The 16,914-nt window shown below is 35.8% G+C and overlaps 1 protein-coding gene across 2 annotated transcripts in view; it reads right to left on the bottom strand.

Moving 5' to 3' along the window:
- Window positions 1-16,914, bottom strand: part of LOC139738138 (uncharacterized) — a 140,385-nt gene that overhangs the window by 16,905 nt on the left and 106,566 nt on the right. For both annotated transcript variants that reach the window (XM_071648800.1, XM_071648799.1), the window contains exon 5: window positions 7,128-7,418. In XM_071648800.1, the coding sequence (XP_071504901.1) occupies window positions 7,128-7,418 (291 nt within the window). The remainder of the gene's footprint in view (window positions 1-7,127; window positions 7,419-16,914) is intronic.

The following is a 16,914-nucleotide window of genomic DNA, read 5'->3' as shown; positions in this document are numbered from 1 at the left end:
ATTACATGAACGTACCGGTATAATATTTTGGGTCGTACTTGGAATTTGTATGAGATAACACACAATGTGAATTAGTTCCAAAACCAATGAACTGTTATATATAAAGAATTAATTAGTTTGCTTATTTTTAACGGGCCGGGCCTATTTGGCTATAAATGCTAAAATTTGCATTTTGGGAGGGAATTTGGCCTCACCCCCCCCCCCCCCCAAGATCTTGACCATTAGTATTACGATCGTTATAGCGAAATTTGGGACGTGTTACAACCACATTGTAATCTACAAAATTATGTCTTATATGTCTTAAGAATTTTTTTTTGATTGTCAATTTCTAATTTTGATTCATCAATTAATTATTTGTGCAAATTAGGCCCAACATCTTATTTTAGCCCAATTAAAAGCATTAAGAGTCTATTTCTTAATTATTTGTAAGTCTGTTTTTACATGTTTAAAGACTGTATGCATCACACATTAAAGGACTTCCAAAAGCCATTTTTTAATGTATATAATTGTTTTTGGAGTTTCAAATGTATTTCTTTGTTTTTTAATTTTTTCCTTTGTTTTCTTATTGGAGATTCTCATTGACCACTTTTATACCATAATTAGCATAAGATCAATCAATCGCAGTAATTAATGTTACAGCAGTGATAGCTCCAGGGGGCCCCTTTTTTAATTTTTGATAAGATAAAAATAAATAAATAACAAGAAAACAAAATGAAAATGGGTGTGTGTGCCCCCTTTAATTCCGGAAGTGGCACCATGACAGATCCCTCCCCCCCCCCCATTTACGGAATTCCTGGATCCGCTCCGCTAAAGAATAGTCAGATTTGTCAAGAGTTTCTTTGTTGCTGTTTTCAATCAATCTTTGCATCGATTTTTTTTTTCAATCGGAGAAGGAACCGCACTTCACAAGCTTTGTCTTTTTAGTGGGTCCCTCCTTTTTTCATACAATGCATATTTCATTTATTCCACTTTTGTTACCTCAGCAACCATTGCATTGTACCCCTACTTTAGGTTTTCAATTATTGCTTTCTCTGTACAAATTACATGCATTATACTTTCATTGAAGAAAGCGAGATTTATGTTCACCAAATATATTATTTTGCTGAAAAAACAACAATGAATTTGAAGTTGAACTTGAAAAAAAGTCAAAATGTCTCATGACAGGGTCTCTTCCATCGCAGACTCGAAACGTCGAGGGTGGATTCCGCCCTTCCCTCTCCTGCCACGTCCCTTAGAGTTTAAGGGGTTTACCTTTAGAATCAGTTGATATATATTTTGATTTTTCCCATTTGTTGCAAGTATACTCATAATGGTCCAATAGTTTTGACTGTAATGTATTCACACACACAAACAAAAAAATCTGAGTCAAATGACTCATTTGCGTGAGTCTTCAGGTTGTCCGTGAGGCGACACACTTTTTCCATTTATTGAGTCTTCTTACTCACGCTTACTGAGTCACTTGACCCAGTAGTGAAACAGCTGAGTCAAACAGCTGAGTCAAATGACTCATTTGCGTGAGTCTCAGTTTGTCCGTGTGGTGACACACTTTTGCCAAATATTGAGTCTTTTTACTCAGTAAAGTCACTAAATGAGTCAAGTGACTCAGTATGCTGAGTCAAGCGACTCACTGTGCGAGAATCGAAACGCAAAATGATTGAAACGTCTCTTGTTCAGCATGCTGATCCAGTCGCTGACTTGTATACGCATGCAGCACGACCGTAGACGGAGTATAGGAATCAGATCCTATATCTTGTGGTAGCCTATAATCCTACTCGTATCTAGCTATTCCTAACCTACTCTTAACTTATTCCTAACACCTATAACTACACATCACGAGACAATGCTTCTAATATATACCCATGTCGTAAAATTGTATTTATGTATGTGGTTACTGTTTTGAAATATATTTTCTATCCATTTATTCAAGACTTCTGTTCTGATAACAGAGCTGAATATTTCATAAATTATATGAAATTATAAATATTTAAAAATTATGCAATTTACCATCCGCGACAAAATCAGAAATTTCAGAAAATATTTTCTGAAAAATAGTTAATTCTTTTGCTTGAAGTTATTACATGATCGATTATAATCGTCTCACTGGACTCACATGTCACATAAAATGAGTCGGTTGACTCATTTATAACAGTTACTGAGTCAAATAGAGATGATGCAATATGAGTCATCGATTTCGTGGCTCATTATTGTAATTCGGTGTGCGTCATTTTACTCGTTAGATTCGGTAAAACGAGTCTTTTTACTCAGAAGAACTTAAAAGGTGTGTCACAACAGCAATGACTCAGTATAGATTTGACCTAAAATGAGTCAACTGACTCGGGTAATTTTTTGTGTGTTGGTACGTTTATAATCGTTTAAAAAGTGGAATCAACTGGTAAAACTGCCAGATTTGATGAACTGGTATGAACTTCCCCAGTCATGCCAGTTTGGTCCATTTATCCCGGCTTGGTTCTACTAACTGTTACGGCCTAAACTTTATCAAAGTGTAGGTTAAATCTGCATTGCTTTCAAGTTGAATAAATCTATCAGTTGTGTCAAGTCATTTGCAACAGGTATACAAGAGCCTGGTTCAAAAAAGCTGAATCTGCTGGAATCATGGAGTTGATGTTTTAGTATGCCAGTTTTTACTGGTAAATTTGCCAGTTGTGTCCAGTCGATTCAACCTGCACCAAATTGGTCCAATTTTTCGGGGTCATCCCACAAGTCATAAGGCCCACAAGCTCGACATTGCATCATGGGGCTTACGTTATTGTAAACGTGTTGTGGGCCTTATTTACCTAGTGTCGCAGTCATATGGGCCTTGTTCGCTAGAGGTCAAATTTATGGGTTGTTTGATTTGTTGGCTGTATAATTTGTGGGTGTTGAACTCGAATGTGCACTCATTGTTTCTACTGGAATCAACTGGTTGTTGTATGCCATTTCACACAATTTCTTTCAAGTGGATCATCTACTGAAAAATCTGCTTGTTGTGTCCAGTTGATCCCACTTTGTCAAAGGGCATACTTTGGTCTATCTCTTCCTACTGGAATCAACCAATAGGCTTTAATATTCCAGTTCACACAATAGATCTAATTTTTTTTAATCTGTCATTTTCATTAGAACAGTTCAACTGTTAGTGGTATGGCAGGGCCCTGTGGTATAGAGCAGTGGCAACAGTGGAGATGGCGAGGCTCTCCTGGATAAGACCTTATTATTATTATTATTATTATTATTATTATTATTATTATTATTATCATCATTATTATTATCACCAGTACTACTATGCTACTACTATTACGTGTGTTATTATTAACTCACTCATCACAGTTTGATCCATTTGTTCAAACTGGAGTCAGCTATGTTTTCTCAGTGTACCAGTCCATTCCATCGCTTTCAAGTGGAATCAACTGGTAAATCTGCCAGTTGTGTCTTATAGTCAATTTCAATACAATTATTAAGGGCCCGTTTATGTCCAGCTGTATCTATACAGGAATCGGGTAGTTGATATTTCAGTATGACACTTTATTCCGTTTCTTGCAATTGGAATCCAGTGGTGAATCTGTAGGTTATGTCAATAAATTCTAATTGGTAGACAATTGCGCAGTTTATTTCATTTGTTTCAGTCTGTCAGTTGGAATGAAATGTTAGTTTGGAGTCAACTTGTCTAAGTGTAGTCAACTAGTGAATCTGCCAGTTGAGCGGCATGTTTTCCAGTTGGTACAAATAAAACTTCATAATCAATGATTTAGAGCCAGGCCATATATTCAGCTGGAATTGATTGGTGTTTTTCAGAGTGCCATCTCATTCAATTTAGTGTCAGCTGGAATGGTGTGAGTTGGTATTAATTTTCATCTTTAACTGTATGGTAATTCACACCATGGTAATGTGAACGAGTATCGGCCTACTTCCAGTTTGCAACTATTTGAACAAGTTGGGTCAAACGGATAGCTATAATGGGACAATTTTTTCCTTGTGATACCAGTAGAGAATGTACCTTTTTTGTCATTATTTGACATTTAAAGGGAGTATACAATACTGGACGAGATGAGGATTCAGCTTGTAACGTTTTGCGAGTTATTTAGAAACCACTCTTTGAAATGGTAAAGAGCAGAAGAGGACTCAAACGTTTATTTAATGAAAACAGGCTGAGAAATGACTGAGATATCTAAAAACAAATTAAAACAAAGAGCTCCTAGTGAAAGATGGGGCCTGTCAATTTCATTTTGATTTTTTTTTTTTGGGGGGGGGAAGGGATTGGTAATCTCAGTCATTTCAAGACGAATTTTCTTCAAAACGTTGAATCCTTCTTGAAATTACAGCTGTACATGCTCTTTCATATTTCATAAGAGGTTTATCATCTGAATGAAAAAAAAAAGTTATAAATCTGAATCCTCATCTCAACCAGTACCTACTGTACAATCCCTTTCAGCTATAAAAATATCATAATTGATATTTTGTTGTTGAACCACGGTATCACCATGGGTATTTTTGTGTACCTTTAGAAATACAGAAGATAACATAAAGACTATGGTTATATATGCTGCGGTACAATTAAAGACCCTGTGGTTGTAGTACATGGTATGATGGTTATTATATGGTATCTCCATGGTTATTCTATGGTACAAGTAGGCCTAGTAGTGCCATAACCGTGCTATGGTATGATGGTTATTACATGGTATATCCATGGTTAATTAGTGCAGCGATACTGAGGAAATGCCCTATATACCATGGTTATTCTATGGTACAAGTGGTAATACCGTGGTGACGCCATGGTATGATGACCATAACCCGGCATCACCATAGTTATTTTATTGTACCTGTATAGTTATACCAGGTAAATACAGTAGATGGCATGGTTTTTCCATGGTACTGGTAGTAATACCATGGTAGTGCTATGGTATAAAAATTATAACATACTATTACTATGGTTATTTTGTGGCGCCTATGGTAAGACCATGGAAATACCATAGACTTCACGGTTATTCTATGGTATACGTATCAGTACCATGGTTGTGTCATGGTAATGATAGTTTACCATGGTTTTTCTGTGGTATCACCATGCATCACCATGGTTTTTCTGTGGTACTCATAGTAATACCATCGATACCATGGTTTTACTATGGCAATTGAGGTTTTACCATGGTTTTTCTGTGGTATCACCATGCATCACCATGGTTTTTCTGTGGTACTCGTAGTAATACCATCGATACCATGGTTTTACTATGGTAATTGAGGTTTTACCATGGTAATACCTTAAATTTCATGGTTATTTTTTGTAAGGGTTTGGCTGAGTGATGCACCGTCCCTGTAGCCCAGTGTGATTGGTGGTTATTTTTTGGTAGGCTGTTATGCACATAGTTAGGTAGTGAGTCAGCTAGGATATCTGGAACAGTCTTGGACTTGCTAGTATATATACAAGTGTGTAGCCCCGGGTTGGAGAAAATTACAGAATATTCAAGAAAGGGGTGAATGGATATAAATTAAGCCTTAAAAGACCTTTGCTCTGAGAGTTACGTCACTTCTGGCTCTGAAGCGACTTGAATAGTCAGTCCTGTGTTACCTGCTGACCTGTTATGTTTGTGGAGATAAGGCCTGGGAGACATTTTGCCTGCAGAGAATTGAAGGGGTCGGTGCAATATAGTGCTAACCCACACTTTTGTCAAAATTGAGTTACATGAATTTTCATGATCCTTACCCTTCACTCTAACCTCCGTGAAAATATAAGATGGTAAAATATGCATACATTATGTTTTATTAATGTATAATGTATGGACTTTCCAAACATTCAACAGCGATTATCTCAAAATGACCTTTGTGTGGGTTAGCACTATATTGCACCGACCCCTTCAATTAATTTGCCTACATTGGTGATAGACTCCATTCTTATGTCAATGGACATTGCTACGGCAAACCCCTGACGGGCTGGATTCCTAGCTGGACATAATTGAGTGAATCATCATTCAACGCATCGACAGGACGCGGTCGTCATAACGTTCGGATTCGGATTCTGATCTAAACCGTGGATTATCGTAACCTGCGCCTCTGGATTTACGTCGGAGGAGTCACTCATCCAGTGCATTAAGAATCAATTATCTGTGCAACGAACATCGTATTTGGACATTTCCAAGGGATAACATGGACCTTGTGATTTAAGATTTGGCTGTAATGCATGTAAGTGATTCCATTACTGATTTATAATTGTTTCCAGTGGTCATTATTGTACTGATGTGAAAACCTATTACGAGTCTGTACCCATAATATCACTGTTAATAGACCGTCTGAACATTAGTTGATTGTTTCTTCTGAGCGATCATTCTCAGTGTGATTTTGGTCGTAACAAAGGTAAAAGGCTAAAAAGTAATGTGGCAAATGTGATTTTTGGCAAAATTTGAGATTTCCGTCGGCGGTGGATTAAAGAATGGATTAAGATTGTTTCATGATTGCCCCCCAAAATAATTCGTATTTTTTTTTTGAAGACGTCTTTTTTTCTGTAGATCGATATAATGAAGCCAAAAATGTAAATTTCAATCAATTATTCAATTTTTGTGTTTTGACTTATTCTTCTGAAAACTGATGGATATGACACAACACAGCGAACAATGGACGGGAAAGTGCATCGATCCTTGTAAAGATCGTGCCAAACCCATTTTCCCATTAGTAGAGATGTTTGTGCGTATCAAAAAGGAATGAGCACATAAAAAATCCAGTAGTTATTTTTTGCTATCCAGAAATCCAAACGAAGATACTCGGTGAAAAATCACCCAGATACGATCTGGTGTAAAAGGGCCTTTACAGTGAAACTCTTTTGCTGTCGTTCCAACACTCAATCCTCCGAACTACAGAAATTGTCAACACTAGTAGCCAACTGCTGAGAGAACATTGACGCCATTATTCAGCAGTCTGGGTCTCGGAAGACATGATTACTGTCCTAGAATAATGTAGGTGTTCATAAAGAAAAACAAATAAAATAAATTTTAGAAGTCACTTATGACCTGGCCCAATCCGCCACAAATTGAAAGGTGTAAGTTCATTTAAAAAATGGAAATATATATTGTTGTAAAGGCATTGTAAGGTAAAGGCATTTAATGATGGGACGTTCGGGAATTTTCACACATTCAAAAATAACTCACTGATAGTGTGGGCGAGTTTCCTGAGTTGGCAAGCTTCCAAGACTAATGCCAATGTCTCGGGTTGGTCTACATTTGATGACAATCCTTTCTGCCATCTCCACAAGCTTTCAAAAAGGGCTTCAGCTGTCTTCGTCCCCTCCCTGGCGGACTGAAGGCTGGTGTATGTCAGACCAAGCCTTAACCCAACCGGTATGTACTTGTCAATTGAGACCTTCTCAGCGACATCCCACAACTGGCGTTCCTCCATGGCTGTAGACTGATCTGAATCTCGCTGAAGGTTCTCTTCTTCAACTGCATGCAAACCAAAATAATTATGATTCACATATACACACACTCAAGCTTCTTCCCTCCTTCGGATTTTGTTATACAGTTGTATCCTGCAATATTGTTATATGAATAATTTTGTAACATGACTACAACTGAATTTTCCTGACCAAAAAGCTCCTGATATTGAGTGTGCGAGTGTGATTGTGTCAAACACTTGCAACGAGACAGATTTTCTTCTTGGAATTTTTCTTTTACTTTCCCTTTTTTGCTTTAGGTTCATTGTTTACTACATTTTTGTAGCAACTAACTACGACTTTGCAATCTCTTGCAGGTGGCTTACTGTAGGCCTAATGATGATTAACATTCATTCTTGTCAAGAGTGCGACTGCTTTACAAATACAAGTACTATGAAACAAAGTGATCTAAATATCAATCGCAGTTGAATGGTACAGACCCTAAATCCTTTACTGAATCATGGCTTCACAGGATCAACATAGCAATAGAGGCCTACAATGATTTTATCTGAGATGGTCTTTAAAAAATTCAATTCAATTCAATTCAAGCCCATTCATTTATTAAGAGATAAAGTACAAAATGTATTTCCATTATTTGTGACCGTGCATCACAAAGCGAAAAAAAAGTCGCACGCACTAACTTTGCGTGAGGACTGAAAAAAGGTGAAATGGGTGAACCTAGCCGATATTGACCGCTAATATCTGAAAGAGCAAGTCTTCTTTCACATTATCCGAAAATTTTGGGTCATAAAACGGGCGGGAAAGTGTGTATTTTAGCAGTTAGCAGTTAGCAGTTTTAGCAGTGTGTCTTTAAAGTCCCTTTTTCAATGCTGAAAAACCTTGTACACACTCTTCACTTTCTACTCTAATAGGTTTTATCAGAATAGAGCTACTGCTTTGAAAGTTGGCATCAATTATGGACAGAATGTTTTAATGAGGCATGCTTAATTTCAGTTTAATCTGATAATCCCTTCATTTGTTGTTACTCGGGTGGTTTAATTCCGGGCAATTCCACGATAACACCGTGACACTTTTGCGTTTAATTTCACTTATCAAATGTAAATAACAAACAAAATGTAACACTTGATAACAATTTTATTATGTATCTATGCATATCATCATAAGCGACTTTGAAAAGAAAAGAAAGAAAGAAAAACTGCTTTGATAAATGAGTTATACATAATTAATTACCACTGTAACACCGCGACGCAAAATGGACATGGGTTTTTGTGCACTTTGTTTACTGACCAAACTCTGTGAAGGTAAGGAACATTTTTGAAAAGTTGATCTGTTCATTGGATGTCCTAGAGACTCAATGACAATAATAAAGTAAAATTTGATTAAAGAATCAATTGACAAGAAAACTATGACATAGATTATAAATAACTGCACCGTAACACCGTGACTGTAACACCGTGACCTCTGAAATGTGTGTAGAAAACCTACGGAGAATCTTGTTGTCCTACTTACAACTCAATGTGTTTCTCCTTTAGGTAGAATGAAATGATAATTCATGATGAATATTTGACATCACAGTGAAACACATCCAGATTAAACAATACATTATTGAAATCATAATAGATTAAAATAAACAGGAAAAATAAAGAAAAACTTTGCACTGTAACGCCGTGACATGTCATATACGTTTGTACACGTTACAGTCAGGAAGACCGCTCTTTCAGTAAAATTTACTTTATGTTTTGAGGCACGATTCCCTCCATCATAATTGAAAGCTTGTTAAAATATCTGAGTGAACTTTGAGGGTTAACAACTACTCTTTAAAAGTCCAGTTTGTATATTTAAAGATGACATACAAATTTGAAACTTTGATTTGAATACCTTTGGTCATGAAGCCAGGTGAACCCACTTAGCAGTTTCAGTAACAATAAAAAATCAATTTAAGCATTTTAAGTGGTACAAACTGTACCACGCTTATTCTGAATATAATGAATACATAAGAATAATTGTAAATAATGCAAAGTCCCATTCATACACATAAATTACAGTTATAACCGGGGGGCCAAAAGCTAAAAACAGAGATTGAGTTGCACTCTCTCTACAAACCAAGTAGACCATGCTTATTTTCAAGTTTTTATTGTATCAAACAACATTCCACTGGTCTACCTCAAAAAATTTGTTGCGAAAGCCTCCAAATCCAAGATGGCGTCCAAGATGGCCGCCATATATACTGAATTTGTTATTTAAATGATAGAATTCGATAGAAACATCAGATTTCAACAAATGTGATGTTATATGAAAGAGAATAAAATTTTCTACAAGTTGATACCATTTTTGTGGGTTATTGTGATAATTGGATTGAGATTTTAAGGAAAAAAACTCATTTTTTGATATTTTTCTGAAAAAAGGAAAATCATGAAAATGCTTGATTCAGCGTAAATCAGAGAAAGACTAGAGGATTATCTTGAAACGTTTCAAAAATTTTGTTTGACATATAATTAATATTTGGGTAAAATTAGGGGTCAGTACCATTTTCGGTTCAGGAGTTATAATGTCTCAAACTTGAAAACTCACTCCGTAAAAATGGCCACTTTAGTTGTGACCAAGATCTTGTTGGTCGTAAAAAAGTCTGCGCGCAGCAAGACTACTACACGCACCACTGGCACTGGCGCTTGTAGCAGTGCCAGTGGTGCGTGTAGTAGTCTTGGTAAATGCAGACTTTTTCTTTGACAAACAAGGGTTTGTGCCTGCAAACTAACTTTTCATACCAAGTGGTAGCTCAGGTGATACTGATCGCTATTGTTTCAAAGTAGATTGTTGTGAAGCAGATGAGATGAAGCCAAAAAAAAAAAAAAATCAAATAGAGGTAGTAGCTTCAAACTTGGCACCAATCTTGTTATAGATAGTTTAAGACAGAATTTTAGATCAACCGCTCAAAAAAAAAATCAAGTGGAATCAAGATGACAGCCATCAAAGTTGACATAGTGTATTGCGCCAAATTAAATGTATTATTTCGTTTTTGATACAAATTTGTCTGTTGTGCTATCTTAAACCGTCTTAAGTTTTTATGGACACATTTTTTAAACCAGTGATATTCTACTCTCCGAAGAAGAAAAAACAAATCGAGTGGAAGTTTTTATTTTTGATGTGAGGAGTGAATAACAGAAAACGGTGAATTTAGAGTGAAATTGGAGTGACTTTTGAGTGAAAATGTTCATTTTCACTCATTTTAGAGTGACCTTAGGCAGAACTCCACACTAACTTTTATTTTTGGTGGCCCAAAGGCAAATATCCGACCTTGTTTGGTGGCCCGACGTGCGTTTTTTGTGCCCCCGGGCCACCGGACCACCGTTAGTATCGAGCCCTGCCTTAGGGATCACTCGTCAAAGGCAAATATCCGACCTTGTTTGGTGGCCCGACGTGCGTTTTTTGTGCCCCCGGGCCACCGGACCACCGTTAGTATCGAGCCCTGCCTTAGGGATCACTCGTCACTCTTCGAGTGATCCCCGAGGTCACTCTAAAATGAATGAAAATGAACATTCTCACTCTCCAGTGATCCCGATATCTAATATAGGAAAGCATCTACCAATGGCATAAGTTCAGATCAATTGTGACACTATAACCCACATGAAATCAGCCTAAAAACAATGTAAGAAAAATCTGATAACGGAAAATACAGTTTCAGAATGCTTATTTGTAAATGTGAATATACAGCACGAATAATCAATTTGGACAATTTTATTCGAACAATATACTGAAAAGTAATTTCGCACAACACATTTAAGAGCAAAGTTGAGAAATTGTGGGATTTTTTTTTTTTTGGGGGGGGGGGTTCAGATCAGAAGGGCTTTCAAGGACATCTACGGATCAGACATTATTACACATATACCATCATCATTCACGTTTCTATAACAGCAGAGTAACATACAAGTAAAAAAGCATATCTTTGATACAGAAGCATTTCTTTTTATCAAAGATTGGGCCTTTAATACCCAAACACTGGAATGAGCTCCACCCCCCCCCCCCAAAAAAAAAGACCCTCAATATGGTTTACACTAGTACAATATCGTTCGGATGTATAGAAACATGTAATAGACAACAATATAAGAAGATTAAAAAAACATCAAATTATAAGTTATAAGTTGAGATAACTTTCACGCAACACACTAAAGGTATTGTTTACCATTGGGAGAGATATCACATTTGATTTATATGTGCAGGTTAGTTGTATTACAAAACATTCTACCATGTAAAAAAATTATAATAAAGCCGAAAACATACGGAGATATCACCATTTCTTTTCAAGAAACCATAACCATGATAACTGTTGACATAAAGAAACATTCTTATCAGATCTATTCAGTATATCTAACAATATTTAGCATTAATTATACTGATTTAAGTTTGTACATTAATCCCTAACTCACAGTTTAGAACTACATGTAGTTTGGGGAATTAAGTAAAGCTGGGTTTTTGTTTTACGTGCACTAATGGTAAATAATGCCTTGAACGACAACCTCGATTAATTACCGCCATCTTGAATTTTGTGTGGATACTATTTTTATCGCTAAATATTACACATTGGCAAAATTTGTGCCAAATTTTAAGCTCCTATCTCTTTTTGGAAAATACTTTCTGTTCAATCTTATCTGCCTCAGAACAATCTACTATGATGAAATGCTACAGTAATAGCGACCAGCGTCACCTACCACTTGGCATGAAAAGTTAGTTTGCAGATACTTGCAAGTCACTAGACTATTACAGTATGTGACCATGTGAACACATTGTAAGCAAAATTTGTAATGCATAAATATAATTTTTTCAATTTTTAGATGTTAACTTGTCAACAGTGTATGGTATTGCCTGTAATTCCAGAAATATGAATTATGTCTCAATCTCAGTAAATCTCAATCTCAATCGCAGGTTTCAAAATAATTCTTCAGTTCTTCTTTGATAAATACTAAATCATGCATTTTTACATTTCTTCCTTTTTTCAAAACAATATAGAAATATGGATCCCCCCAAAAAGAGAAGCAAACAATCCCCCCCCCACCCCCCAATCTATCACAATACACGGCTAAAGTGGTATCAACTTTTAGAAAGTTTTACTCTCCTTCATATGACATCAAGTTTGTTGCAATCCAATGTCTCTATCAAATTTTATGTTTGAAATGTTAATTTCAATGAAATGGCGGCCCTGTTGGACCGCATCTGTACTTTGCAACAAATCTACTGAGGTGTACTTACGGAACATTGCTTAGTATGCGTAATATTATGTATGGTCTTGTTTATAGAGAGAGTGGAACTCGAAAAGTAAGCACGATCTTGGATTTGACCCTCTGTGACGTCTTTGGGAACAGATGCGTGTAAACAACATATTATGTAAAATGGGATTTCAAGTTTGAGACAATTATTATAACTCCTGAACCAAATACAATACTGACCTCTAATTTTCTCCAAATATTGATTATATGGGAAAGATGTTAATTTCTGCATGGTTTTCATAAACATTTTTAATTTTAATTCTTTTTTTAATTTTTAGAGAAATATTCATGGTGCATTCTGAAAAATGTCTCCATAAAAACCTAAGATGGTTTGAAATGGCATTAAAATGTTCAGAATATATAAAAACCATATGAGTAGACAGCAAAACAGACAAAATTGTACCAAAATCGAAATGATACATTTACTTTGGCGCAATACACTATGTCAGCTTTGATGGCCTGCAATCTTGAATTTTTTGAGTGATTGATCCAAATTTTGTTTTAAACTTTCTATAGCAAGGTTATTTCAAGCTTCTACCTCTATTTGAAAGATATTTTTTGCTTCATCTCATCTGCTTCAGAACAATCTACTTTGAAATAATAGCAATCAGCGTCACCTGAGCTACCACTTGGTATGAAAAGTTAGTTTGCAGGCACAAACCCTTGTTTGTCAAAGAAAAAGTCTGCGTTTGCCAAGACTACTACACGCACCACTGGCACTGCTACAAGCGCCAGTGCCAGTGGTGCGTGTAGTAGTCTTGGCGTGCGCAGGCTTTTTTTACGACCAACAAGGTCTTGTCACAAATAAAGTGGCCATTTTTACATAGTGAGTGTTCAAGTTTGAGACATTATAACTCCTGAACCGAAAACGGTACTGACCCCTAATTTTCTTCAAATATTAATTATATGTCAAACAAAATTCTTGAAACGTTTCAAGATAATCCTCTAGTCTTTCTTTGGTTTATGCTGAATCAAGCATTTTCATGATTTTCCTTTTTTCAGAAAAATATCAAAAAATTAGTGTTTTTTTCCTTAAAATCTCAATCCAATTATCGCAATAACCCACAAAAATGGTATCAACTTGTAGAAAATTTTATTTTCTTTCACATGACATCAAATTTGTTGAAATCTGATTTTTCAATCGAATTCTACCTTGCAAATAACAAATTCAGTAAATATGGCGGCCATCTTGGACGCCATCTTGGATTTGGAGGCTTTTGCAACAAATTTTTTTCAGGTAGACCAGTGGAATGTTGTTTGTTGCAATAAAAACTAAGCATGGTCTACTTAGTTTGTAGAGAGAGTGCAACTCACTCGTTAAGTAAGCGACTTTTTGGGCTTTGGCCCTCCGGTTATTATTGTGTCCCTTTTTTATGGTGACACTTGTGAGATTGCGCACAGCACCATGTACAGGAAAGTACACGTGTAGTATTCCAGTGAGATTAACTTTTGGTGGTGACATTGATCTTAGCTTTAGTATACCCTAAGTTTACAATTCTTTAGGATACACATAACTTTAGACCCTTTATCATGTTAGGAACACACTGAAATGCGCGATTTATGCACTGAGCATGACAAATGACCTGCCCATGATACATTTTCAATACTAACATCAGTTTGCATGCAATTTGTCAGTCCATGGCATTCACCATTAGACTACAGAAGCTGTTCACAAGATTTAAAAAAAGGATTCTATGGCAGAATCAAACATCAACTTGTTCTTGAAAGACAGAACAATTCTTACAATTTAAAAAAAAAAAGATAAATGGACCAAATTTTGATGATTGCATACAACACTGTGTATAGTAATGACTACAAAGTCTCCTGCCCCCATTTTGTTAGAACCTTTGGCATTTGGATATAATTCTATTAAGAAAATATAAAGTCGACAGTGTAGCTATAATTGCAGTTTGCAGAGTAAAGAAAGCATTGTGGACAATAATATGTATTTTTCTGCTAATTGAATCTAAAAAAGAAGAATCAAACCATGTGATAAAAGGGTTAATTATGATAGAAATATTAAGCAAAGGTTTTAATTCAACTGAAGCTGTTGCCTTAATCAAAAGTTCAAAACCTTCAGAAATGTTTGCTCTGGTTGTAATTCTGGTACGTGGCACAATGTGAGTGGACTCTTGCCATTTTAAACCTCCATGTGCTCTGAGTGTTGATTGACATAACAAACCCCATGACATTGTAGACACAGTTCTAGATTTTTGGAACAGTAAGGGTTAAAATTGAATCATGCAGGCAACAAGTACAACTGATAATCTTTGTGGATATAGCTTGACCCATCTGTTATGAACAATCCTTCAAAAACCCAGATATCTTTTGAATAAATGTGACAGAGAATCAGATAGTCACTTCAACGGTTAGTTGTTGGTAATCCGGTATGAGTCCTGTGTTATTGCAATGCAAGTCACGGTGTTACAGTTACTGTAACACCGTGACACATTTTATTCAGCTTTCTATCAATCAAAAAAAGAAATGAGTTACCACATAATATGCGGTGCCTGTGCATTGGCCGTTAACGCAATACAAATTGTATTGCGTTAACGGCCAATGAATTAAACCGACTCGAATAACTGATGATGTATCTACTCTCATTGACAACATTTTTGTAAATGACTCATTTTTTGACATCACATCTGGCATAACAGTTTCTGACGTCACTGATCATTTCCCAATGTACGCCCTTGTGTCCAGTTTTATGACTGTTAATGTGTCTCACATCCACAATCCGGGTATTCGTGTAATGTCTGAATCCAACCTCAATAAACTGAGGGAGAAATTAAGTTCAGAGGATTGGTCCACGGTATACAGTCAAAGCGACATTGATTTAGTCTTTGAAAATTTTATGAATATTTTAACTGTTAATTATGATTATTGTGTTCCTCTTCGACGACCTCACCATTCTAATTATAAAAAAAGTACCACGACAACCATGGGTTACAAAATCTCTTCTCAGGTCCATTAACCGCAAAAATAAACAAGAATAAACTTTTTCATAAGTATCGTAAAGATCCGTCCCCTTTAAGATATACTCGTTATCGGAAAATATTGATATCCTTAATACGCATAGCCAAGCGAAATTATTTTTCGCGGCAGTTTGTTAGATATAAATCTGATGTGAAGAGTACGTGGAAGGTGATTAATGAGGCGCTATAACACAAAAATGATACCGATCCTCCTAAATACATTTCAGCGGACGGCTGCTCAGATCAACGACCCGGTCATTATGGCGGAATCTTTCAATGATTATTTTGCAAGTCTTGGTCCACATCTTGCCAGTAAAATTTCAAAATCATCAACTGAATTCTATAGATAGTCAGATAATAGGAATTCTCAATCAATATATTTGAACCTATTGTTGAAGTTGAAGAAGAAATTATATATATCATTAAGAATTTCAACGAGAAAAAAAGTTCAGGATATGATGAAATTACAAATTTTCTTTTAAAAAATGTTTGAAGCGAAATCATTACTCCTCTTACATACATTCTTAATCACTCTTTATTTAATGGCAAAGTCCCCAATAAGATGAAAGTCGCAAAAGTTGTTCCTATCTTTAAGAAGGGACAGAAAGATTTGGTGTATAATTACCGACCTATTTCTTTGTTGACTTCAATCTCTAAAATTCTTGAAAGGGTGGTTTACACAAGATTATTAAAATTTCTCATAAATCATAACATTTTGTCGGATTCTCAGTTTGGTTTTAGAAAAAATTACAACGCAACCCATGCTTTACTTACTTTTATAGACAAGGTAGCTCATGCTATAGATAATTTTGAACATGGATTGGAGTTTTTCTTGATTTTTCTAAAGCTTTCGATACGATAGATCACGAAATTTTGTTTTATAAATTGTGTCATTATGGAATCCGCGGGATGCCCTTTGAATGGTTTAAGAATTATTTAACAGAAAGAAAGCAATTTGTTAATATCAATGGCTATGATTCGCAATCAAAACCTATTTCATGTGGAGTCCCACAGGGCTCCCTCTTGGGCCCACTTTTATTTATTTTATACATAAAAAATCTTCCAAATCATCGCAAATTTTATCATTCATTTGTTTTGCCGATGACACAGGCTTGTTTTTTTTTTCACATCGAGACCCTAAAGCATCAATTAGTATGATGAATACTGAGCTCAGGTCTGTGCAATCCTGGATTTATGCGAACAAATTATCCTTGAACATAGAAAAAACTCATTATATGGTATTCAGTAATTCTTTGAATGTTGTCCCATATGATATCAAAATAAATGATTTATGTTTAAAGCAGGTTAA

Source organism: Diadema antillarum, unplaced genomic scaffold, assembly GCF_040938485.1.
Source record: "Diadema antillarum isolate AM-2024a unplaced genomic scaffold, OU_Dant_1.0 seq00000724_RagTag, whole genome shotgun sequence".
In the NCBI taxonomy this organism is placed as follows: Eukaryota; Metazoa; Echinodermata; class Echinoidea; order Diadematoida; family Diadematidae; genus Diadema; species Diadema antillarum.
Note: the sequence above shows the minus strand (reverse complement) of the source record. Positions and strands in the feature narration are given on the sequence as shown.